This window comes from Eumetopias jubatus, unplaced genomic scaffold, assembly GCF_037043125.1.
Source record: "Eumetopias jubatus isolate StellerSeaLion01/CBP00866 unplaced genomic scaffold, mEumJub1_p1.0 scaffold_5, whole genome shotgun sequence".
NCBI lineage: Eukaryota > Metazoa > Chordata > Mammalia > Carnivora > Otariidae > Eumetopias > Eumetopias jubatus.
Window position 1 is genome coordinate 61550145 of NW_028274811.1, and position 26486 is coordinate 61576630.

General features: G+C 41.6%; 1 protein-coding gene across 1 annotated transcript in view; it reads right to left on the reverse strand.

Moving 5' to 3' along the window:
- The window catches only part of ACOT12 (acyl-CoA thioesterase 12), a 50608-nt gene that overhangs the window by 6239 nt on the left and 17883 nt on the right, over positions 1–26486 (reverse strand). The window contains exons 5-11 of the mRNA XM_028114537.2: positions 24423–24558; positions 9960–10116; positions 7881–8000; positions 6609–6759; positions 5891–5946; positions 5514–5577; positions 4533–4616 (exon numbers count right to left, since the gene is read on the reverse strand). Of these exons, the coding sequence (XP_027970338.1) occupies positions 4533–4616; positions 5514–5577; positions 5891–5946; positions 6609–6759; positions 7881–8000; positions 9960–10116; positions 24423–24558 (768 nt within the window). The remainder of the gene's footprint in view (positions 1–4532; positions 4617–5513; positions 5578–5890; positions 5947–6608; positions 6760–7880; positions 8001–9959; positions 10117–24422; positions 24559–26486) is intronic.

The window sequence follows — 26486 nt, forward strand, 5'->3', positions numbered from 1 at the left end:
AGCATGAAGCATTCTTTGATTTGTGAATCACAAGGGCCCATCCTCCCAAGAGGCCAATTCCTGGGTTTCTAATGTTGTTATTCCTTACATAAGAGGACGCCTGTCTTGGGGAGCCATTTGACATATACTTAAACAATAACGTATCCCCTGTTACTCCAAACTCTCCTGCTATTGCACTTTTGCTAATAATCAGAGATATGTGCTCAGCTAAGAGCACATTTCTATCCTGCCCATTTTCTCCATCTCTTTCAGGGTGCTTTGAAGTTAGTGTTGAAATGTGCCATCTTATAATCATCCCCATGGCAACAAGCTGTGAGAAGACAGACAAACAGAGGGTTAAGACTTCACTGCAGGAATCAAGCAGATGGACAAGTCAGGCTTGTGAGGGAGAAAACCTTTATTTAAACATAAACATCAAGAAGAGAATGAAGAAATAAGAAATCGACTAAAGGCAGCTTAGTAAGAAAAGGAGTGGCTATTGTTTAGACCACTTTACCTCCCCAGCTGACCTTTGTGCCAATTTAAGCCACCTTTAAACTAAGCCCGCAAAGGAGGACATATCCTGGGCTGTGGACATGTATCAAACAGAAAGCCATGAATGGGGCTCCAGTTGATGGCTGAGACTCGTCCCAGCACAGCCATGCCTGACTTCGCCCCTGTACAGCGGGGGTAAAAGGATGGTCCCTGGTATAAATCCTGAAGGACGTCATCTTATCAAAACTTGGCGGCTGTGTGGCCCTAAGTCAGGTTTCTGGGGCGCTGCAGCCTCAGAGGAGGCAAGGGCAGGTGGCCAGGGTGAATTCCTTACCTTCTGTCAGATTTAGGCCTCGGGGCAGCCACCTTCTACACTGATGGACTCAGGGCAGGGAGGGACGTGATATTGGGCTGAGCGCTTGCTAGGGTTGAAGTGTGTCTCCTCAAATTCGTATGTTAAAGTTCTCTGAGTACCTCAGAATGGGACCTTATTTGGAAAGAGGGTCATTGCAGATGTAATTAGTTAAGATGAGGTTAAAGTGTAGGAGGACGGGCCCCTCATCCAATATTGACTGATGTTCTTATGAAAAGGGAAAATTTGGAGGCAGGCGCGCGCACCAGATGAAGTTGAAGGCAGAAATCAGGTGGCACATTTACAAGCCCAGGTCCGCCAAAGGTGTCCAGCAAAGCAAAGCAGCAGCGGCGAGAGGAGAGGCCTGGAACGGATTCTTTCTCACTTCTTCAAAAGGAATCAGCCCCGCCAACACCTTGATCTCAGATTCCCCGCTTCTGTAAGTGCAGACAATACCTTTCTGTGGTTTAAGCCACCTGGTTTGTGGTACTGTTACAACTCTAGGAAACTATCACAGCACTTTCCCAGGAAGCTGCTCCCCAGGTTGTAGACACAGGCTTCCTGCTTCCTGAAGCCACAGCAAACACCAAGCTGAGTAGCCGCCATTAACCTCTGCCCTCACAGAGCTCACTAAACTTATCCAGTGCCGAGTACGTCATCGGTCGAGGGAGTGGTATCTTGATCCTTCTCCCAGAAGCTGAAGGTAGCAGGAAGTCCTTCTCATTGCTGTGCTGTGAGAATCAGTGGCACTGGTGCAGACAAAGGCCACGAGGAAGGGCGGCAGTTGGTGCTGATCTCTTTAAACCCTAGTATTTTAGAAAAGCCAGCTTCTGCTTAGTGAAAAAAATTCTCCAAGACCAACTCTTCAGCAGAACATGTTCTCTTTCACGCTCAGAAGAATACAGGTTGAATTCCATCTGTAACCACCTCAAACGTTTTTTATCGTTTGATGCCTGGCAAATTTTATTCTATGAAATGAAGCTTAAAGTGAGTAAGCTTGAAATTGCTAACAGTTCATATTGATATTGTTTTTTCATTCTAGTAAGATTCTGTTTAATGGATTTGGATATCTTATACAAACGGCCGAAGAGAAAAAGAGTCTCATTTTAGAACTTTATACTATCTGTTGTTTTTGAGACAACAGTATGGGAAGGAGGACAAAACCATTTTATACAGAGGCCTGGGTAGGGAGGGGAGGCTAACCTTCCTCGGAGGTGCCTGGGGAATGACCCCAGGGGTCAGGGGAAGAGAGCTGCACGGGTGGAGCTCTGGGACCAGCCCCTCCCCAGCTTCAGTGAGAAGAGCGCCCTCTGGTCTGTTTCCTGTGCTGGGGTTTTTTTTCCATGGAAAGGTTTGCAAGTGGTCCTTGCCATTCTGGCTTTAATCATCGTCACTCTGTCAGGTCAGTCTCCTACCCGTGCCGATTCCTACCCTGAGGATTTGGCTGCAGCTGCTCACTGTCTGGACAGCCCCTTTAACCCTGCAGCATCTACATAAGCTATCTGCAAAGAGGAAAGAATCATCCCCTCTCCAAAGTTCTCTCTAAATAACTGTCTTGCTTTACTTTGAACTGTCTAAGAACTGACCTTTATGATTTAAATACAATTGCTCACTTGTTCGTAAACTACCTGAAAATCATTCTTCCACTGTTTCATGTATATGTGTGATGTTGCCAAAATAGTGTACTAGCTCCTTTAGGGTGAGGGTGCTCCTTGTATTACTTTTGCTCCTTGCATTACTACTATTATTAATTCCATCACTGTACACAGAAATGAAATATGAGCTAAAAGAGTAAGTATTGCCCAATTTAATTACAAATACCAGAAGCCCTAGACTTTTGCCATTTAACTAATTTGTATCAACAGTAAGTACAGATTTTTGGTGGGAGGGTGGGCAGCAAAGCAAGGTTTATTGAGCAATAGCCAAGTGATAGTACAAAGCTCCCCAGGAGGGAGGGGACCTGAGAGGGTGGCCCAATAATAAGTATGGATTTTAAAACCTGAAATGAGTATGATTCGTAACAGATAGTTTAAAAATTATTCAATGAAAAGGTGACAGAAAAAAGTAAGCTGTATTTTAAAATTAAAACAATATAAAAGCTTTAAAAAGTAGGAGAGAAGAGGATGGCCTGGAAAGGAAAAAAATTCAAGTTTTATCGTAAATATAATCTAAAGAACTGGAGGGCTTCAAATTCAACAGAAATGGCATAAGAAGGTTGCTATAATTATAAGATATCTTCTAATAAGTATCCGTACAAAAATTAAGAATTAAATATTGATGGCTCGCCTTAGACACCAACAAATGCAGCATTTCTTTGTTTAGGTTTATTTTGGCCCCAAACTCCCAAAGAACTGAAGTTCTTATATATTATACGGCTTCACAAAACATGCTGTCTTCCTTCAGTCCAGACGCACGTTTGCCCTTTCCAATGCTGCTTAGATGCCAGCAACGAAGCAAGAAGCAGATTTCATGCTAGTAAAAAGAAAACAAAGTCTTGAAGCATCTTTGATGTGGGGTAAAGAGAAAAAGATCATTTTTATAACGTGAAACCTATGTTTCTGCATCACTGCATTAGGCATACTTGGAAAGGTAAGTGGATCCAAAGAGGGCAAAGGGAGATCTTGAAAGGATTCAGAAGTGAAGACAAGAACACGATACGCGCCAACAACCCAGAACAAAACACTGGCAAGAGGTCAAAGTTGAAAAGCATCAGTAAAGTAGCATCAGAGTTTGCTTCAATTTTAAGGTAAGTGAACATGTCATTTATTGTCCAGACTGGGGCATGGAGGCATTATTAGTAATTATGAGAAGACAACAGATTATGATGGGCCAATCACTAATTAAAATGGGACAACCAGGAGTGTCCCAGGAGAAGCAGGACATAGGATCACCCTATTGCAGAGGCTTCACTGATGAAAACCAGTACACACTGAATGTGAGCACAGAGCTGGCATGCCTGAGCACCTCCTGGGTGCCTGGCCCGCTGTGATCTGGGACTATCTCTGGTGGTGACCTCATAGTCAAGTTAGGGTGGGTATCAGCTTCCACGGCTCTCTTAACATACTTCTGAAACTGGATAAAATGAGAATCCAAATGATACACGTGTACTTAAGTTTGGTGACCCGCAAAACAGCGTAAAAGGTGCTAAGAGAGATGCAAAGAAGTGGAGACAAGGCTTCTTTCTTAAGGAGCTTGTCATCGAGGGCAGGGAAAAAGACCATGTGTAAAAAGTTAAACTGCTACGTAAGACATTGACATCAATTTAGTGTTGCTGTGGGAGCAATGTCACAAGACGGTGCGGAATTAATTGACAAATTAATTCTGAAAAAGTAATTGCTAAGGGGGTTCCTACAGGGGAAGTTCTTCAGTCAGGGGTGATAGGAGCGGCTTCACGCAGAAGCATTTTGTCCCGGGCCTTGAAAACCAGTTAGGATTGGGGTAGATGGACGAGAAGGAGAGACGAGTGGAATATGAGAACTAAGTTCAGAGGTAGGAATGTGTGGGGTGCACTGAAGGACCCCAGATCCACCAGCATGGAGGACTAGAGACAGTGCTGGAAAGATATCTGGCTCTTAGAAATAGTTTCCTAGAAAGGTTTTTTACCTTCTTAAAAGCAGCAGCGGAAGCAGTAGAACCACCACCACCACCACCACCACCACTTTCAGTTGTGATGGACAGCAGGGTGTGCATGTACCTGGATGCCTACCTTTTCCACCGCACTGGTAACCTCCCAACCACTTCTGGCCGCCAGATTGTTGAGAGCTTCCACACTGGCGTTACTCAGGGCTACCTAAAATACAAATATTGTAAAAGCCGAGAGTTCAACCCACAGATATGGGATCAAATAGTTTCTTTTCTTTTTCTTTTTTTTTTAAGATTTTACTTATCTGTCAGAGAGAGAGAGGGAGCAGCAGGGGGAGAGGGAGAAGCAGGCTCCCCGCTGAGCAGGGAGCCCAATGTGCGGCTCAATCCCAGGACCCTGGGATCATGACCTGAGCCGAAGGCAGATGCTTAACCGACTGAGCCACCCAGGCGCCCTGTGATTCAAATGGTTTCTGCTTCAAAAATGGGAAACGTTAGAGCCGAAGTGGTAATGCCGAGCTTAGAACTAAGCTATAGGTAACATAATTTCTGTCTCTAACTCTTAATTCAGAATTCAGACAAAATAACATGAAGGTCTGCATGCTTTGCAAATTAGTGTCATATTAATGGTGTCCTGAGCAAAGACAACGTTACCTTTCAATATGACTTGGAATCAACATGTAATCAGTAAACTTGGATTTCCCTTTCTATCTTATGGTCAAAAACTTTAAAGCACCTAATAGTTTATTGTTGTGTCATAAAAATGCAAGCTGGAAGGCATGTCATTCAGCACAAATCACTGAGACACCAGATCCCAGTGTCCTGCTGCCTGAATGTATCGGATGGCAGATCCTTCCAAGTCAGTTTTGGAAACCGTGCATGCCATTCAAACAAGGCAGGGAAGCAACTAGTTGCTAACTGCTTACTGACTGGTTTTGCTTCATTCTGAGATGTCTGGTTGGTATAATTCACCTTTTCATCTCACCTGTGCAGGACAACCTGAATCAGTTAAACATGGGAACTGTTACTTTTATAATGATGTCATTTTCCATTTTTACAATGATGTGATTTTTACGTGAAGAGCTCCAAATGATAAAACCATTACCTGGTTGCTTATGTCCCAGTGTACACAGAGCGGAACCTCTTCTTTGTGGGAAATAACATATTTTCTGGAAAAAAATTAAAATGTTAAGCAACATGTTATAATAATAATGTTTAATAATAAGTTTTCTTTCCAGCATTTAGCACACAACAGTAACCATGACCCGTTCTTGAACTGAAATCAGCAGTTTTAAAAGCTGCTTTTTTTAGTAATGGAACAATCAGGAAGAACAATTTCCGTCACAGTTAGCCTCCAGCCAGGAAACATCAGACCTTCTCATTTTGCATTATGTGGGAACATAGACCCAGAGAGGATCCCTTTGTTATATAATTTGTTAGATAAGAGAAGATAGCTTAAAATCCTTACACCCACATCCTTACCTGCCTAGGCGAATTCTCTTGCGTACAATAGCTCCATGATACCGTCTAAGATCGTCCTTTAATAAAAAGTAAAATCAATAAATTTCTAATATTTTGGTGCTACAATCCTTAAGTCTCTCTCCCCTAACTCAGTTGAAAGGGCTAGCTGGGACACACACAGTTTCTCTGCGTGAACTGTCCTCATCACCCACAAAGGGCAGGTGCATGGATAAAAAAACAACCTTTACAGCCCTGTTCTTTCCTTTTTTAAAGCAGCGATTGCTATCATTTCTGTTCCCAGAATTATACATGTATCTCACTGTAGAGTTTGTAGAAAAGGTGAGAGTTGGCACTAAGGCACCTCTCAGATGAACGGAAGATATAGTTCATGCGAAGCAGCAGAGAGGGTTGGACGTAAAGAAGCAGGAGAAGAGAGTCAGAAATACGCCCCAGAAGATGATATGCTTCCCACAGCAGCACGTAGCCGAGCAGAGGTGAGGTCTCCAGGACCTCTGTCATTCCAACAAATGATAGGAGTGACTTGGGGGAAAAAAAAAAAGGAAGAAAGAAAAGAAAAACTCCATTTTACTTTGTGATGTAGAAAAGAAAAAAAAAAATCCAAAGAGGAATAGCTTTAGAAGTTGTTACTGGTATGAGGAGATTCTGGGTGGAGCTCTGTACCCACCACTTCCCCCCAAGAAGTGATCTGATTGCTGAAACTCACGTGCTAATAACTGACCTTTGACATGGGTTTGATTCTGGGAAATGTGACCAGTTCTTCCTTATCATCGACAGCATTATAAATGAGAAAAGCACTGTTGATGTGACGGCCTTGGCCCTTAGACCACTCCTGACAGTCAAAGGCTTCCACGCGCACTCCCACTTCCACACTGCAGAGGGCAACACACAGGGCAGTGGGCGGAGAACCCGAGAGGTGGGCCTTCTCCGCACACCAAGGCCACGGCGGCCACCGCTGGGGCCACCGCCACCACCGCCACTGCCATCACTATTCTCCAAGCGAGAAAAAGAACGAGGGTCCTGGGCTGTCTCTCTGTTGTTGCAAATCTACGCAACTGTTAAAATCCACTTCATCAGGTCAATGGATCTGATGTACTAGCTCCTGGAAGCATTTCTGCTTTACTTTCCCACCATCAAGTGGGAAAAAGGCCAGTTAGGACTTTATATACATTCATGAGCATATTTTGGTAATGGGGTGTCGGTGGGGTGGGGGGAGTTAATTGTACCGCAGTCAAGTTTTCTCCCCTAAAAACAACTGTTCTATATTAAAAAGCATCAGACACTAAGATTGGATAGGAGACCTAGATACTCTTTTTCACATTTTAAAAGAAATAATATGAAATTAAATCTTTTCATTGTGTATCAAAGAATAATAAAAATAACTGGGAAGTCGTTTGGACTTCTTGGTGATAAATAACAGGTCCACTATGAGTCATTTGACCATGAAGTCACTGGGATTCTTTCGAGAGTGAAAGGAAGAGTTAATAACCATGACAGGGACACACCAAGACCATACTGGGCCAACTGGCAGTCACCCTTATTAAGAGACAAAAACCAGGGGCGCCTGGGTGGCTCAGTCGTTAAGCATCTGCCTTTGGCTCAGGTCATGATCCCAGGGTCCTGGGATCGAGCCCCGCATCGGGCTCCCTGCTTAGCGGGGAGCCTGCTTCTCCCTCTCCCACTCCCCCTGCTTGTGTTCCCTCTCTCGCTGTGTCTCTGTCAAATAAATAAATAAAATCTTTAAAACAAAAAAAGACAAAAACCAACCCATCACAATTTATGAAGTACAAAGAGGCTCCAAGCAACAAAGAGGGTGAAAATGAGTGTCTACAGATGTGGATGACTGGGTGAAGTTTCAAAAACAATTAGAAGGAACGTGGTTACTTTGCAGTAGTCCCTACGCTCACCTCCAGATTAAAAGGAAAATAAAAAATTATTCATGTGCAAGTTTGAATTCGTTCACAGCCGCCTAAGAGCATTAGACAGGCTTTACCAGGTCTGAAATGTATTGTTGACGATGGCATTGAAAACAAGCCGGTCTCCAACAGTAGATGGTCCCCGGAACTTAAACATGTCCACGGACTTCAGAAGGGGGTGTGCCCGACAGAGGCGGCTGAGGAAACAGAGAAAGAGGAGACAGCGCTCACTCTTTAAGTATTTTCATGAACCATTGATTTGCTTAACACATGCAATAGACAAATAAATATTTAATGTGCTTTCTAAATAAATTCTTTTAAGAGTGAAATAAATAACTAGGTGATGTATGTGGAGAGTCTGTACATTCCCCAGCAAATATTTTGGGAAACACCATGTCCCCGAGCTGTGGGATCTTCACCAAGATGCTTGGTGCTTCTGCTCTTGTGGTGACAGGCCTGCTCTTGTTCTGTTCCCTATAAAGTTCCCCCGAAAAACAAACCAGTGTCTTTTGTTCTCCTTTGAGGGTTCTGTTCATCCTAATAGCTCATGATCACATCACAGGAAGTTGTGACTCTCAGGTTGGAGGGGGATACAGTGAAGGAAGCACCAGCTCGTATGGTTCATACTACTTCCTTCGCTTCATAGTTAACTGAATTGACTCATCTATCAAAAGACTTATTTTTTTCCCTACAGGAAAATTACCTGGATTGCTACACAAAGCCTGAAGGGCTACAAGGGACACATTTTACAATTTGTGTGTGTGTGTGAAATTTTGAAATATTTATAAAGTATATTTGATCTCAGAGTTACTTTTGTAATTTTCTAAATTTTAAAGATTCCCACTGTAGTCATTCACTTACTCAAAGGAATTGTGCCAACACCAAGAGAACACACTCTGTCATAGTTAATTATGTTGTAAGCCTTTACAATAGAACAGGTTCAGATACTTTATTGTCATCGAGAATGACAATCTCATTTTAAAACAAGCTCTCTTATTTGTGCATAATTTATAAGAAGGATTTCTACAGGTTTCTAACTATAGTCACAGTTATAGGCATATTCACAATAAAATTCTTTTAATTTTGGGAAAATAAAATCTTCACAATTTTCAACAGTTACAAAAATTGTTGGTAGGACAGTTCCTGTTCAAATGCATTTTCAGAATACACAACGTTCCTTAAAGCTGCTCAATTGCCTACATGGTCCATTAAGAATAAAATGCCTTTTGGGGCCCCTGGGTGGCTCAGTCGGTTAAGTGGCTGCCTTCAGCTCAGGTCATTATCCCAGGGTCCTGGGATCAAGCCCCGCATCAGGCTCCCTACTCAGCAGGGAGTCTGCTTCTCCCTCTCCCTCTGCCCCTCCTCCTGCTTGTGCTTGCTCTCTCCCTCGCTCTGTCAAATAAATAAAATCTTAAAAAAAAAAAGAATAAAATGCCTTTTTTTGAAACTGAGGAGTACTTAAAAGTTTTCTTCCAAGTTCCTCTCTCTTTCTCGTCTTATTTTTCAGTTACTCCTCTGGCCATAATGATTGTAACCAGAAACTTCAAAGGTCAAACCTAATTGTAAACTGCCTTTTTTTTTCCTAAAGATTTTATTTATTTATTTGACAGAGAGAGACACAGCAAGAGAGGGAACACAAGCAGGGGGAGTGGGAGAGGGAGAAGCAGGCTTCCCGCTGAGCAGAGAGCCCGATGCGGGGCTCGATCCCAGGACCCCACGATCATGACCCGAGCCGAAGGCAGATGCTTAATGACTGAGCCACCCAGGCACCCCCTGTAAACTGCCTTTAAAAAAGTTTGCAACTTGACTATTTTTAAGTGTAAAAGCTGTCCTCTATTTCTATTCTGCATCCACTGTGCCGTAACTATCATTACAGGAAGTTTCAAGATTACATGACCAACATTTAGAATTCAAAATAAAGTATCAGAACAGTCATTTCATTTTTATTTTTGAACCAAGAACAAACATTCACCTTCAAACAAAAGGACAGATTAATCCTAAGGTAAACAGGTAAATGACTTATTTTTTCACTTTGATAAAAGGCCACACTCTTCTCCCCTGGTCTCCTTGGCTAGCTCCATAACCAGGACTCAGACCCTTTCTTATCTCTCCTCACTGGAACCCAACATCACACGCCAAAGGTCAAAACCAAGAACCTTGCAGAAATAGTAGCCACGGTCTCCATCCAAGCCATAATTTGGCCACCAAATGTATTTCCATGATGGTTTGCATGGGGCGGGAGGACAAGTTCAATGCTCTGAACAGATGTGCCACTTGTGGGAACCATTCCTTCCTCTTCGTCACAGATGGGGTCTGGAAGGTAGATGCAAACATCAATACTGGTGGAGTGAACCGTACAACCCGGGACTATGGCTGTTCCTTCCCAGCAGCACACTAAATTCAGGGGATTGTTAGAAAAATTAAATTATTCCCAAAGACTTAAATCTCCTGAAGAAATAAATGAATTTCGTTCTACAGAGTGATTTTCACCTGAATGGGGGGTATTTACAGTGAACTGGATAAGATAATGGGTCAGAAAGGCCCTTTTAGAGATTGTATTCCAACGTATCTTTCAAATTCACAGGAATTTTGATTAAGAGAATAATCACATTTAAACTCTCAAGTTGTTTGGAGTGGAGGGGGGCAGATCAGGGTGGGGAGAGGCAAAAAGAAATTTGGGGCTTAATGGATAATGTTATTATCTTGATTGTGGTGATGGTTTTATGGGGTTACACATGTCTCAAAACTTATCAAGCTGTACACTTCAAATATGAGCACATGAATTTATGGTATATCAATTATTTATAAGTATATTTATAATTATTATGTATAATTATTTATAATAATTTTTATTCATGGTACATCGATTATACCTCAATAAGGTTTTTAAAATGAAAGGAATCAGAGCTATAAAGGGCCACCGACACTGAGAATCCGGAATAGTTTGCTCTAGTATAAACTTCAGAATGGGAACGTGGCCTCCCATGGTTACTGTTTTGCAGTGAATGCAGTCACAAACAGAAAAGACACAATGAGTACTTCTCGTGTCCTTCTGCTTCCTTTGAATCATATCTGCTTCATTTACTGACAAAATGGTTTTTACTCTCAACAATGGAGAAATCATTTAATCTGGCTGCAAAGCAGTAACATGTATTCATTTATGCTCCCTGCATCATCTAGTGAATCATCAGCTCAGCCTAAATCTCGTGTGCTATTGTTGAGGAGGTAAGGGGAGGATTTACAAATCAGGGGTGTCATCCTGGTTGTGCTGTCAGAAGCAGAGCTGAGCTTGCAGCCCAAGAGCACAGACTGGCCAGCTGTTGGGAACTGGGAATGGGGCCATTCTCGGCATAGTCACATGTAAGTGAGAAGTGTGGCTACAAAGACCTGGAACTGCATTGTCTCATGAAATTTTTAGATTTATAATTAATTGATCGTCTTTTCATTTTTTCCCCCTTCATTCCACTGATCATTTCAGTCATCTGCTTAAAAACGTGTCAGAAATATCCCTTAACACCCTAGAATAAAAGCCCAAATCCTTCCCTTGGCCCTAAGCCCTTCCTTCCTTGTCTGGCCTATGCCTACCTCTCCAGCTCCAGCGAGTTGGACTTCCACTCCTACCACCCTCCCCCCATCATATTCTCTCTCAATCTCTCTCTTTGCTTCAACTACAAGACCTTTTTTCAGTCCTATAACGAAGTACTGTCTTCAACACCAGGGCATTTGCTCATGCTGTTCCCTCTGTCAGCTGCAATTCCCCTGGCCACTACCACCTCCTTCCCCTTACCTCCTATTCTCTTATAGGGGAGCAAATTTTGCCACCCCAAGATATGCCTCTTTGGCATGTTGCTTCTTTCAGGCTCATTATTTTTAAGAAACTGTAGATACAAGAGAAGTTCTGAAAACCCAGTAGAAGTTACCCATTGGTAAGAGATATTTATGTGTCTAAAAAAAAATCTCCACTTATAAGGATTGTTCCCCTTGCTCTACCAGAAAGAGGGGGATGACTCTAAATCTAGAAAGTTATCAGTGGAGAAGAAAATGACTTATATCCACATAATAACCTTATTCTCGTTTCCTGTGCTTTTCTTGGTAACCTCCCATAACTGACTCACCACCCCCAATACCATCTTTTGTCTTTGACTGAAGAAGGTATTTAAGGTAACGGCTTCCGCCATCTCAGTGAGTTAGTGTTTTTCTGGGTCTCTCCCATGTCTATAGGCAGTGTACATGTAATTGAATTTTTGTTTGATTTTCTCCTGTTAATCTGTCTCATGTCAATTTAATTCTTATACCAGATAGAAGTTGTTTATAAGGTAGAGGAAATTTTTTCCTCCTCAATACTCTGTTGGCCCATTCCAGGCATCTTTTCTTCAAGAAAGCCTTCCCAGACCTAACAGCTAATTCCCACTGTTAGGAGCTCTCACATGCATCTTTCTTTCACAGTTATAGTTTTATGTTTATTTGTGTGATCTTCGATTGTCTGACCCACTAGATCCTAAGCTCCTTTGGTCAGGAACTGATTTTCTTCTTAAATTCTAATATGATTCCTGAATATGGGTGCTCAGTAAATATTTATTGAATGAATGAACTAATAAACTTAATTGTGCTGATTTATTCCACATTCATAGTCATCGCTTTCAACAGAATTTTTTAGGTAACAAAATGACTGTACTGATTTACACTTCTCTATGTTGTTTATTAGAGTTCCCACTGCTCCGCATTTTCACTTAGACAATATTGTAGACTCCTCAAATTTTTCTAATTTTGTGGGTGTGAAATATCTCATGTTCGTTATAATTTGCATTTCCCTGATTAATGAGGTCCAACATCTTTTCACATGTATATTAAACCGTCTTGTTACCTCTGAATGAAATGTCTATATCATTTGCTTCAAATGGTACCTCTTTCCCATTCTTTTTATTCTTTCTGGAACTTTGATTAGATGCATGTTAGACTTCTTACTCCTTTCTCTATGTCTCCAAATCTTCCATATATTTCCCATTTCTTTGCCAATCCATCTGCATTCCAGGTAACTCCCTCAGATCTCTCTTCCAGTTACTGTCTTATCTGTGGTTTACCCATTCACTGAGTTTTATTTATTTATTTTTTAAAGATTTTATCTATTTATTTGACAGACAGAGAGAGAGCGCAAGTAGGGGGAGCAGCAGAGGGAGAGGGAGAAGCAGACTCCCCACCGAGCAAGGAGCCCGACACGGGGCTCGATCCCAGAACCCCGGGATCATGACCTGAGCTGAAGGCAGATGCCCAATCGACTGAGCCACCCAGGCGCCCCTCCATCCACTGAGTTTTAAATTTAAATTATTAGATATATTTTTGTATAGAAATTCTCTGTTTTTTTGTCAAAACTTCAAGGTAATTTTTTATTCTTAAATAATACTTTTGATTCTCTTTTCTTTCTTAAAATACATTAACATTCTTATTTAATATTCCTTATATGATAAATGCAGTAATTGCAGTCTTTCTGGGCCTCCTTCTATTGTCTGGTGCTTCCTCTGGATTTTGGTGACTCATTTACTTTTATCTTTTATGATTTTTGACTAGGAGTTTATATTCCTTGGATCTATGTGTGTGGGGAATTCCTGAGAGCTGGGCTTAAAGTCATTTCTCCAGGGGTTTGCATTTATGGCTATAGATCAGCTGGGGGAACTATAACACAGTGCCACTTCCCACTAAATTTCACATGGTCTGTTTCAGTCCAAACAAGCTATGTGAATTCTGAAACCAAATCTACATGAGAATGCACTTGTGATTGACTTCTCAAAGGTAACAGTTGCGGGGTTCTTTTTGTTTGTTTGTTTGCTTGTTTGTTTGTTTATTTTTCCCATTCTACCTAGGTTTAAGGCTGAGATAGGAAAGCATCCCTACGAGAGCTGTCTGTGGATTGGGATTTTTCTACTTGACTCACCAAGAGTATCATTTTTTTAGGTTTGCAGCTATATATAAGATTCCCTGATCCAACCTTCCATGTAACATGGGCCACTGGCTTTGTGTCCTGATTCTTTTCAGGCCCATTAAAACACAAGTTCTAGGTCTTCTAGAGCAAATGCCAGCTCTTCTTATTTCCTTACACTGCTGCATTTGTGTTTTCTAATCATTTCTGGACTTCAAGGTTTTCTCTTATTTTTCTGTCTGCTGAGATATGTTTGCAAAGATGCTTGTAAATATTTTATCCAGAAATTTTAGCTTGTTCTAGACACCAAGTCTACCATATTGCTGTCATCAGAATTGGACTGCTTCCTGAAGTGGTCTTTAAAAGGCCCATGAAATCTTCAGTCCCTTTCAACTTCTTTCTTTCTCTTTTTTTGCTATTACTGACTTTGTCAGATGATGTCCTATTAATATCTCAAACTAGTAGATTGAGGTTTTTTAAGTTAATATCTCTTTTTTGTTCAAGATAAATATAAACAATCTGTAAAATACAATGTTAAATGAAAAAAAGAAAGGTACATAGCTGTTTGAATACTGTGCTCCAAGTATATGCTAGTGTGTGTGTGTGTGTGTGTGTGTGTGTGTGTGTGTGTAATATTGGTTGTCTTTAAGGATAGGAAATGGTTAACTGGGAGATAGTAATGGTAGGAAGTTTTACCTTTTAACTGAATACCCTCTCATACCTTTTGAAATTTTCACCCTGTCCATGTGTACTACCTATTTTTAAATAATTTAAAATAATTATAAAATTAAAAACTGAGTAGGCCTTATATAATGAGAGACACTGTAAAGGCTCAAATATAAGGCAATTCCTTCTTTTCTGAGGGATAACTTTAAAGAAAAAACTACTCAATTCTTATGAAGACATCCATGGGATATGCTGGGATACATAGAGATGGGTACTAGGGCAGGTCATGTGTGCATGAGCACCAGCTATGACACATATGCAGAAATATACAGAGTATAGGTGACCTTGGTGCTGAAGCATACCTATTTGCAGGTAATTGTCAATCAATGGAGAAATATGGCTCTCCCAGGCTCAGAGACCAAGTCAGGCTCACAGCTCTGGCTGTGTACTCAAATTAAGCATGGTAAACAAACCTCACCCTTTCTGCAGGCTTCCAAGTAAGAGCATACTTGTCCAGAGGTCAATTTCAATACTTGGACTTTGGATGTTCATTAAGTACTGCGTCATCATTCTGCTTGGACAATTTTTGCCTTCATTCTACAATTTTGGGTCAGGAACTTTGACCTGAATTGAGGATATTCCAGTTTTCCTTCTCATAACCAGAAAGGATCAACACAGGATAATGCTCATAAAGATTTGATTTCTTGGGGCACCTGGGTGGTTCAGTTGTTAAGCGTCTGCCTTTGGCTCAGGTCATGATCCCAGAGTCCTGGGATCAAGCCCCGCATCGGGCTCCCTGCTTGGCGGGAAGCCTGCTTCTCCCTTTCCCACTCCCCCTGCTCGTGTTCCCTCTCTCGCTGTGTCTTTCTCTGTCAAATAAATAAAATCTTAAAAAAAAAATGCTCTAAATATGAAGTCTTTTCCTACAAGCCAAGCTTCCAAACAATGACCCAGTGGTACAAGAACACATTCCAAAGAAGTCCTGCTTTTACATAATCTAATGTCATTTGTTTCCCTTTTCTTCTGAAAGCATATGATTTTGACTCAAATTTCTTACTGTTCTAACAATATGCATTTCAACCACATAAAATCTTGCAAGAGATTCCAATTGGTTGTGATATTGCTATCAATGTAGAACCCTGGGTTTTCTAAAAACATGGTTCAATAACAAAGATGATCCAGCTATCTTACTTTAGAAGGTGTTGTCCAATTCAAAACAAACTCCATCCAGATACACCAGGTAGCAGGTGGACAAACCATGCACTCATGGCAACTTAGAGTTCTAGAGTCTGGCTCTGACACTAAGAGAAATCGCTTTTAGGTTCTACAGTATCTTGATGGCATGAAAGCTAGTAAAATTTCTAAAAAGATCAAATCAACAAAGTTAGGTTAAAAGTTGTTTTGTGCAAAGGAATGTAGAATAATCTATTCTCAGGCAGATTAGAGGACACATGATAAAAACAGACTCCTAAAAATCTATAATTCTAAACTGAACCAGACCACTAGAGGTGATCTGCCAACTTCCTAACAAACTGGAACTCAAGTCAATTACAATCGTTTAACCTTTATATTTGAATGGCTGCAGCACGTGGGAATGACTTCTGTATTCCAAGTTCAGTGGACAGTTTTTATTCCTAACTTTCTGGAACACAGTTGACCTCTCATTTCTTCATGTACCTCTACTCCCTCGGCTTACGACGCTAGTCTCTCTGGTTCTCCCTGCACCCCTCCCACTAGTCCCTCTAGGTCTCCTTTGTAGATCCACCTCCTCCTCTAATCACCTCTTAAATGGCCATGTTCTCCAAATTTCACTCTTGGCCCACCACTCTTGTGCCACCGTGAGCCCTCCCTAGGTGACTGTAGGTACTGTTTCATTTGAATTACTATCTGTGTAAGCTGTTGTGTCGCAAACTAACTCTCCCCAGCCCTGGTTTTGTCCTTTTGGTTGTTCCACAGGCACCACAGACTACACTAAACTCATCATCCACCTTCATCAACACTGCTCCTCTCCTCCCTCTCCTATGCATTAGCTCCATTCATGATACCACCATTAGCTAACCAGTTGCTCAGACCGGAAACCTGAGAGTTACTTTCCTCACCCATCTCCCCACATGAGTGACCCTATTCTGCTGATGTTATCCCTTGCATATTTTTGGCCTTTTCCCCTCCCCTCTCGACAATCATTGCCTGGAGTAGCTGCTCCTCTCCCCTTGCCTGGCCTCCATCCCTCTAGTCCCTCTTCTCCTATGCAGAATGACTATATTAAGTGCCAGCCTAATCATGCAAAGCCAGCCCAAATCTTCACCGGCTTCCCTCAAGGAGAGAAGAAAGGTCAAGCCTCTTTGCCTGGCCTAAGAGAGCCTTCATGACACAGTCCTATCTTGTCATGTCCTGCCTCCTTCCACCTTGAATTTTCTCTCTAGCATGCCCTTGCTCTCATGGTTTAGCCATTTCATTACTTTAGCAAAACGCATTTTAAATATAGTTTGGTACCAAGACCATCTTTACAGAAGGATGGATTCTTCTCAGCACAGTAATTTAATGATGGTGTCTTCATTTCTTTAAAAGTAGCTTGGTAATTAATGGGCATTGTCTTTTGAAGTTCTGCAAGAATAGAAGCCTTTGAAAAACCTTTTTTTCCAACGCAAAGATCATCTGTGAGGTGGTCCCAGGACTATGATGACGTCATGCAGAGCAGAAGAAAGCCCCCGCCCCCCACACGTCACCCCTGTCTCTGTCTTTCCTCTCTCCTCTGCATCTGTGTGTCCTCTTCTTCCTTCCTCTCTTTTAATATGCTCATTCTGATCCTTTCTCATCTCCTTTCCTTCTTCTTCTTCTTCTTCTTTTTTTACAGATTTATCCCATTCCTATTTTATTTAAATTCAATTATCCAACATATAAGACATCATTGGTTTTTGATGTAATATTCAGTGATTCATTATCTGTGTATAACACCCAGTGCTCATCACATCATGTGCCCTCTTTAATGCCCATCCACCCCGTTACCCCCCTACCCACATCCCTTTCCACAACCCTCAGTTTGTTTCCCAGAGCCAAGAGTCTCTCATGGTTTGTCTCCCTCTCTGATTTCTTCCCATTCAGTTTTCCCTCCCTTCCCTGTGGTCCTGTGCTATTCCGTATGTTCCACATGTGAATGAAACCATATAATCGTCTTTCTCTGCTTGACGTATTTCACTTAGCATAATCCCCTCCAGTTCTATCCATGTTGATGTAAATGGGAGGTATTCATCCTTTCCTTCCTCTTCTACATGTGTCTGCTTTTGGAGCTCAGGAGGGAGTTGGACCTTCTTTTTTTTTAAATTTTATTATGTTATATTAGTCACCATACAATACATCATTAGTTTTTGATGTAGGGATCCACGATCCATTGTTTTCGTATAACACCCAGTGCTCCATGCAGTACGTGCCCTCCTTAATACCCATCACCGGGCTAACCCATCCCCCCTCCCCCCTCCCCTCTAGAACCCTGTTTGTTTCTCAGAGTCCATAGTCTCTCATGGTTCATCTCTCCCTCCAATTCTCCCCCCCTCATTTTTCCCTTCCTTCTCCTAATGTCCTCCATGCTATTCCGTATGTTCCACAGATAAATGAAACCATATGATAATTGACTTTCTCTGCTTGACTTATTTCACTTAGCATCATCTCCTCCAGTCCCATCCATGTTGATGTGAAAGTTGGGTATTCATCCTTTCTGATGGCTGAGTAATATTCCATTGTATATATGGACCACATCTTCTTTATCCATTCATCTGTTGAAGGGCATCTCGGCTCTTTCCACAGTTTGGCTATTGAGGACATTGCTGCTATGAACATTGGGGTGCATATGGCCCTTCTTTTCACTGCATCTGTGTCTTTGGGGTAAATACCCAGGAGTACAATGGCTGGGTTGTAGGGTAGCTCTATTTTTAAATTTTTGAGGAACCTCCACACTGTTTTCCAAAGTGGCTGTACCAACTTGCATTCCCACCAACAGTGTAAGAGGGCTCCCCTTTCTCCACAACCTCTCCAACATTTGTTGTTTCTTTCCCTGTCCATTTTTGCCATTCTAACTGGTGTAAGGTGGTATCTCAATGTGGTTTTGATTTGAATTTCCCTGATGGCTAATGATGATGAACATGTTTTCATGTGTCTGTTAGCCATTTGTATGTCTTTTTCAGAGAATTATCTTTTCATATCTTCTGCCCACTTTTTGACTTGATCATTTGTTTTTTGGGTGTTGAGCTTGAGAAGTTCTTTATAGATCTTGGATACCAGCCCTTTATCTGTAGCATCATTTGCAAATATCTTCTCCCATCCTGTGGGTTGCCTTTTTGTTTTGTTGACTATTTCCTTTGCTGTGCAGAAGGTTTTTATCTTGATGAAGTCCCAAAAGTTCATTTTTGCCTTTGTTTCACTAGCTTTTGGAGATGTATCTTGAAAGAAGTTGCTGTGGGCGATGTCAAAGAGTTTACTGACTATGTTCTCCTCTAGGATTTGGATGGATTCCTGTCTCACACTGAGGTCTTTCATCCACTTTGAGTTTATCTTTGTGAATGGCGTTAGAGAATGGTCGAGTTTCATTCTTCTGCATGTGGCTGTCCAATTTTCCCAGCACCATTTATTGAAGAGACTGTCTTTTTTCCATTGCATGTTTTTTCCTGCTTTGTCAAAGATTATTTGACCATAGAGTTGAGGGTCCATATCTGGGTTCTCTATTCTGTTCCATTGGTCTATATGTCTGTTTTTGTGCCAGTACCATGCTGTCTTGGTGATCACAGCTTTGTAATATAGCTTGAAATTGGGCAACGTGATGCCCCCAGCTTTTTCTTTTTCAACATTTCTTTGGCGATTCGGGGTCTTTTCTGATTCCATACAAATTTTAGGATTGTTCCAGTACTTTGAAAAATGTCATTGGAATTTTGATCGGGATGGCACTGAAGGTATAGATCGCTCTGGGTAGCACAGACATTTTAACAATGTTTATTCTTCCGATCCATGAGCGTGGAATATTTTTCCATCTTTTTGTGTCTTCTTCAATTTCTTTCATGAGTGTTCTGCAGTTCCTAGAGTATAGATCCTTTACCTCTTTGGTTAGGTTTATTCTGAGGTATCTTATGGTTTTGGTGCTATTGTAAATGGAATCGTTTCTCTAATTTCTCTTTCTACTGTTGCGTTGTTAGTGTATACGAAAGCAACTGATTTCTGAGCATTGATTTTGTATCCTGCCACATTACTGAATTGCTGTATGAGTTCTAGTAATTTGGGGGTGGAGTCTTTTGGGTTTTCCACATAAAATATCATGTCGTCTGCGAAAAGAGAGAGTTTGACTTCTTCTTTGCCAATTTGAATACCTTTTATTTCTTTTTGTTGTCTGATTGCTGTTGCTAGGACTTCTAGTACTATGTTGAACAGTAGTGGTGAGAGTGGGCATCCTTGACGTGTTCCTGATCTTAAGGGAAAGGCTCTCAGCTTTTCCCCATTGAGGATGATATTCGCTGTGGGTTTTTCATAGATGGATTTTATGAACTTGAGGAATGTTCCCTCTATCCCTATACTCTGGAGAGTTTTAATCAGGAAAGGATGTTGTATTTTGTCAAATGCTTTTTCTGCATCAATTGAGAGGACCATATGGTTCTTCTCCCTCCTCTTATTAATGTGTTCTATCACATTGATTGATTTGTGAATGTTGAACCACCCTTGCATCCTGGGGATAAATCCCACTTGGTCATGGTGGATGATCCTTTTAATGTACTGTTGGATCCTATTAGCTAGGATTTTGTTGAGGATTTTGGAATCCATATTCATCAGGGATATTGGTCTGAAATTCTCCTTTTTGATGGGGTCTTTGCCTGGTTTGGGGATTAAGGTAATGTTGGCTTCATAGAATGAGTTTGGAAGTTTTCCTTCTGTTTCTATTTTTTGAAACAGCTTCAGTAGAATAGGTATTATTTCTTCTTTGAATGTTTGGTATTATTCCCCAGGGAATCCATCAGGCCCCAGACTCTTGTTTTTTGGGAGGTTTTGGATCACTGCTTCAATCTTGTCACTGGTTATTGGCCTATTCAGGTTGTCAATTTCTTCCTGTTTCAGTCTTGGCAGCTTATAGATTTCTAGGAAGGCCTCCATTTCATCCAGATTGCTCAGTTTATTGGCATATAGTTGTTGATAATAATTTCTAATAATTGTTTCTATTTCCTTGGTGTTAGTCGTGATCTCTCCCCTTTCATTCATAATTTTATTAATTTGGGTCCTTTCTCTTTTCTTTTGGATAAGTCTGGCCAGTGGTTTATTGATCTTATTAATTCTTTCAAAGAACCAACTTCTAGTTTCGTTGATCTGATCTACTCTGTTTCTGGTTTCTAATTCATTGATCGCTGCTTTAATTTTAATTATTTCTCTTCTAATGTGTGGCTTAGGCATCATTTGTTGCTTTTTCCCTAGTTCTTTAAGGTGTAGAGTTAGTTGGTGAATTCGGGATTTTTCTATTTTTTTTGAGTGAGGCTTGGATGGCTATGTATTTCCCCCTTAGGACCACCTTTGCAGTATCCCATAGGTTTTGGACCGATGTGTTTTTGTTCTCATTGATTTCCATGAATTGTTTAAGTTCTTCTTTGATTTCCTGGTTGACCCAAACATTCTTGAGCAGAGTGGTCTTTAGCTTCCAAGTGTTTGAATTTCTGCCAAATTTTTTCTTGTGATTGAGTTCCAGTTTTAAAGCATTGTGGTCTAAGAATATGCAGGGAATAATCTCAATCTTTTGGTATCGGTTGAGACCTGATTTGTGACTCAGTATGTGCTCTACTCTGGAGAAAGTTCCATGTGCGCTCGAGAAGAGTGAGTATTCTGTTGTTTTAGGGTGGAATGTTCTATAAATATCTATGAGGTCCATCTGATCCAGTGTATCATTCAAAGCTCTTGTTTCCTTGTTGATTTTCTGCTTAGATGATCTGTCCATTGCTGAGAGTGGAGTATTGAGGTCTCCTACAATTAACATATTGTTATCAATATGACTCTTTATTTTGGTTAACAGTTGGCTTATGTAGATGGCTGCTCCCATGTTGGGGGCATAGATATTTACAATTGTTAGTTCTTGTTGGATAGACCCTTTAAGAATGATATAGTGTCCTTCTGTGTCTCTAATTACAGACTTTAGTTTAAAATCTAATTTGTCTGATAGAAGGATTGCTACCCCAGCTTTCTTTTGAGGTCCGCTGGCATGGAAGATGGATCTCCATCCCTTCACTTTCAGTCTGGATGTATCTTTAGGTTCCAAATGAGTCTCTTGTAGGCAGCATATGGATGGGTCCTGTCTTTTTATCCAATCTGCAACCCTGTGCCGTTTTATGGGAGCATTTAGGCCATTCACATTGAGAGTGATTATTGAGAGATATGAATTAATTGTCATCATGTTGCCTGTGAAGACATTGTTTTTATAGGTTGTCCCTGTAAATTTCTGTTGCATATCACTCTTGGGGTCTTTCTCCTTTTATAGAACCCCCCTTAATCTTTCTTGCAGGGCCAGCTTAGTGGTCACATATCCTTTCAGTTTCTGCCAGTCGTGGAAGCTCTGGATCTCTCCATCCATTCTAAATGAAAGCCTTGCCAGATAAAGTATTCTTGGCTGTGTGTTCTTCTCATTTAGTATGTGAATATGTCTTGCCAGGCCTTTTTGGCTTGCCAGGTCTCTGTGGATAGGTCTGACATTATTCCGATGTTCCTTCCTCTGTACGTAAGGAATCTCTTCCCCCTAACTGCCCTTAAGATGGTTTCCTTGGTTCTAAGATTTGCAAGTTTTACTATTACATGCCGGGGTGTTGGCCTGTTTTCCTTGATCTTGGGGGGGGGGTCCTCTCTGCCTCTAGGACGCGAATGTTTGCTTCATTTCCCAGATTAGGGAAGTTCTCAGCTACGATTTGCTCAAATACATCTTCTAGTCCCCTCTCTCTCTCCACTCCCTCCGGAATTCCAATTATTCTGACATTGGAACGCTTCATGGTGTCACTTATTTCTCTGATTCTATTTTCACGGACTCTGAGTTGTGTTTCCCTGGCCTCCTCTTTTTCCTTTTTATCTATTATATTGTGTTCTAGGTCGCTTATTCGTTCTTCTGCCTCACTTACCCTAGCTGTTAGATTATCTAGATTGGATTGGATCTCCTTGATAGCATTTTTAAGTTCTGCCAATTCAGCTTTCATTTCTGCCCTTAGAGACTCTATGTTGCCATTAATTGATTTCTCCATTCTAGCCATTGTCTTCACAATTGCTAGCCTGAATTCCACCTCCGACATCTTGGTTATATCTGCATCCATTTGTAAATCTGCAGCACAATCTCTGAGTCTTTTCTATTTTGGGGGCTCCTCCTCCTAGTCATTCTGTTGATGGGTGTTTGAGGGAATGTATAGAGTCCAAATTATTGACCAGAACCCAAGCAAGATGCTCCTGTTTTCTTGGGACCTTAGGGTTGATGGCCTCTTGTTTTCCCAGCCTGTCTTCTGGGGGAGGGGCCTGCCGCGCCGTTACTCAGGCAACCCTGTTTGGGCGGAGTTGCCCTGCCCCCCCCCCCCCGCGTGGCGGGGGATGGGCTCAGCGGGAATCAGTTTTGGGGGCTTTTATTCTCTGGCGGCTTTCCCTGGTGGCTTTCCGCGTCTTTTCCGTGAGTCAGAGCAGAAGAGACCGTTTCCAACCCTCTGCCTCAGAGCAGAGAGACCGCAGTCTGCTCTTCAGTGAGCTCACCAGGCCACACTGTCTCCATTTCTGTCCGTGCTGCTATAAACTATAGCGTCCTGGGTTGTGCGCCCCTCCGCAGCGCCCCCAGTCCTGCCTCCAGGTCGGAGCACGTCTCTGCCCTCTGTGCTTCTAAAACCACCAGCCGCCCCCAGATCGCATGCGCGACCCCGCTGCTCCAGGTTTCCATCCCAGGGGCTGCCCTAAAGTTCTTTCCCCGCTGCTACAGGTCTGCCAGTCTGTGCCCTGTCCCCAGCGCGAGGCTGTCGCTCACCGGCGGTGTAGGATCCCCACAGCCAGGCACACTCCCGCTGCCGTTTATCCTCCGATATCTGCCCGTGGAATCACAGCTCCCCGCTTCGTACCTTGAAACCAACTGCCTGCGATATTCTATTTGTAGAGATCCAGATCTTCTTACATTTCAGGCTGGTTTCGTGGGTGCTCAGAGTGGTCTGATAGATATCCAGCTCAATTCCGGGGACCAGTTGAAATAGGGTCCCCTACTCCTCCACCATCTTTCCTAGAGGGAGATGGACCTTCTATGAACTTCCTGGCCCCTCTGGCAGTGGTGAGCAGAGGGACTTGAGCTGGACCACTTCACTTCCAACTTCACCACTTGCTCTCCCCGGGAGGTCATCTCCCCTGGGGCTGCAGGAGATGGGGTCAGAAGAAAAGGAAGGGCAGGAGAGGGGCAAGGCAGCTTTCTTTTCCCTGCCATTCTGGCCCCATGAGGCCTCAAAGAGCCTGGGAGATCACAGCCAGAGAACTAAGACATTCTGGCTCATCAAACCCAGTGTTACTGGGGAAGAACCAGGAAATAGGAATAGAATCTTAGTGCTTCGGTTCATAGCAAGAATAGAATCAAAGTGCGTCCTGTGATCTTTAGCGAGAGTCTTCCCTGCTTGGGTTCAGTTTCCTCCTTTGTTGATATTATAATCAGCTCATATGAAGTAATGAATGAGAGACTGCTTAGTAAACTGTGAAGCACCAGATGGATATATCGCGTTGTCATTCCTTTATTCATTGATCATTACTGAGCGCATTCTTACCGATAAGGACTGCCTGGTCCCTGTCACCCTTCTTTCCTGTCTCTTCCCATGGAGAACCATCAATTTAAAGAGGTCTTCGGTGTCAGCAGTTATATTTTGAAGTGGCCAGGCCCTTCCTTCTCCAGCCACTGGGTTTGTTGGGAAAGATACCTACCATCACCGGGGCAAAATTGTAATAATAAGGTGAAAAGAAGTGTGCTCTAAGAAAAGACCCTTTCACTTGTCACAGTCATATAATTAAAGTTCCTATAAGTAGATTTACTGACCGTCAAACCTCCTATTTTCCTTCATCAAGTTTTTAAAGGTATCCTCATGATGTAATCGAACTTTCCTTCTCTCAGAAGCCAGATTATGTTCCACATGATCTTGCTCAGTTAGAAGTGTGACTGGTTTTAAATGAATCTAGAGAAAGAAAAACATTGCCTTGTTAAATTACAAGAGCACAACACGAATTTTGTAAAACTAATGATATGTTACATTGTTTTCTAACTCAAAATAAATAGAGCATTTCTGGGTCTTTTTACACATATTATTTGACTAAATTTCTTTCTTACAATATTTTTAAACTAAAAAAATCAATATAGGCTTAATTATTTCTTCATACACTAAGATATGTGCTTTAAAGAGTTTTCTAAATATTAATTTTCCCAGCTTTTTAAAATTTTCAACAGAGCTGCAAACTAAAAAAATTCTTCAAATTAATGAATGGAGGAGGGGGACTTTGAGTCCGTTGAACTCTTACCAAGAAATGTTTTATACTTCTTGCAAAAATAAGATCTCAAAGGGAGGGAATAAACATGTTCTAGAGAAAGCTGTCAAGTACTGAGAGTTATTTCTAATTTGGAAATTTCATCACATGGTGAAAACATTATCTGATAAGCAAACTAAAAGAATCAAAAGGTCAGAACAGAGCTTTGACCTCCAGAAACCTAAAAATACGATGCAACAGAACCAAAGGCTCAAGCTCTGCCATAAATGCCTGTCTCTTGACCTGTGTGCATAAGGAAGTCACCTTGAGATGGGAATAAATTCCATGCTCATTTCCAGGACACCTGAGGGCTGGCACTGACCCTTAGCCAAGAAGACAAAGCAACTAGTGATTCATACTATGCTGCTTTCAAGTCTAAAACTCCTGTACACTGCCTTGTCTAATTTGTTTAGGAATATATAGAGTTGATAACTTATACTGGTTTAACTCCACAGCCTTGTTTTAGTTGTGTGACCAGTGGGGTATAAAAGTCCACCTGGTAAACTTGTGTCTTGGCATGCCCGGGTGGCTCAGTCGGTTAAGCATCTGCCTTAGGCTCAGGTTATGATTCCAGGGTCCTGGGATCAAGTCCCGCATTGGGCTCCCTCACATGCACACTCTCTCTCCCTCTCTCTCTGACAAATAAATAAAATCTTAAAAAAAAAAAAAAAAAGCTTGTGTCTTGGCTCTCCAATCTACAGATGAAGCATATTTTGTATATCTGAAAAGGACCCTGAGAGTGAAAAACTGAGAGCTTTTCCCCTAAGATCAGGAACAAGACACGGCTGTTCCCCTTCACCACTTTTATTCAACATAGTACTGCAAGTCCTAGCCACAGCAATTAGACAACAAAAGGAAAAAAGGGGAATCTGAATTGGTAAGGAAGAAGTAAAATTTTCACTATTTGAAGATGACATGATATAGAAAACCCTAACTCCAGCAAAAAAGAAGTGATAAATTTAATACAGTCACAGGATACAAAATCAATGTCCAGAAATCTGTTCCATTCCTATGCACTAATAATGAAGCAGCAGAGAAAGAAATTAAGAAAAGAATCCTATTTACAAATGCACCAAAAACAACAAAATATCTATGAATAAACCTGACCAAAGACATGAAAGACCTGTACTCTGAAAACTATAAAACACTGATAAAAGAAGTTCAAGACAATACAAAGAAATGGAAAGACATTCCATGCTCATGGATTGGAAGAACAAATATTGTTAAAATGTCAATACTACCCAAAGCAATCTACATATTTAATGCAATCCCTATCAAAATACCAACAGCATTTTTCACAGAACTAGAACAAACAATCCTTAAATTTATATGGAACCACAAAAGACCTCGAGTAGCCAAAACAATCTTGAAAAAGAAAAACAAGGGGCACCTGGGTGGCTCAGTCATTAAGCATCTGCCTTCAGCTCAGGTAATGATCCCAGGGTCCTGGGATCGAGCCCCATGTCGGCTCCCTGCTCAGTGGGGAGCCTGCTTCTCCCTCTCCTTCTGCCCCTGCTTGTGTTCCCTCTCTAGCTCTCTCTCTCTGTCAAATAAATAAAATTCAAAGAAAACAAAAACAAAA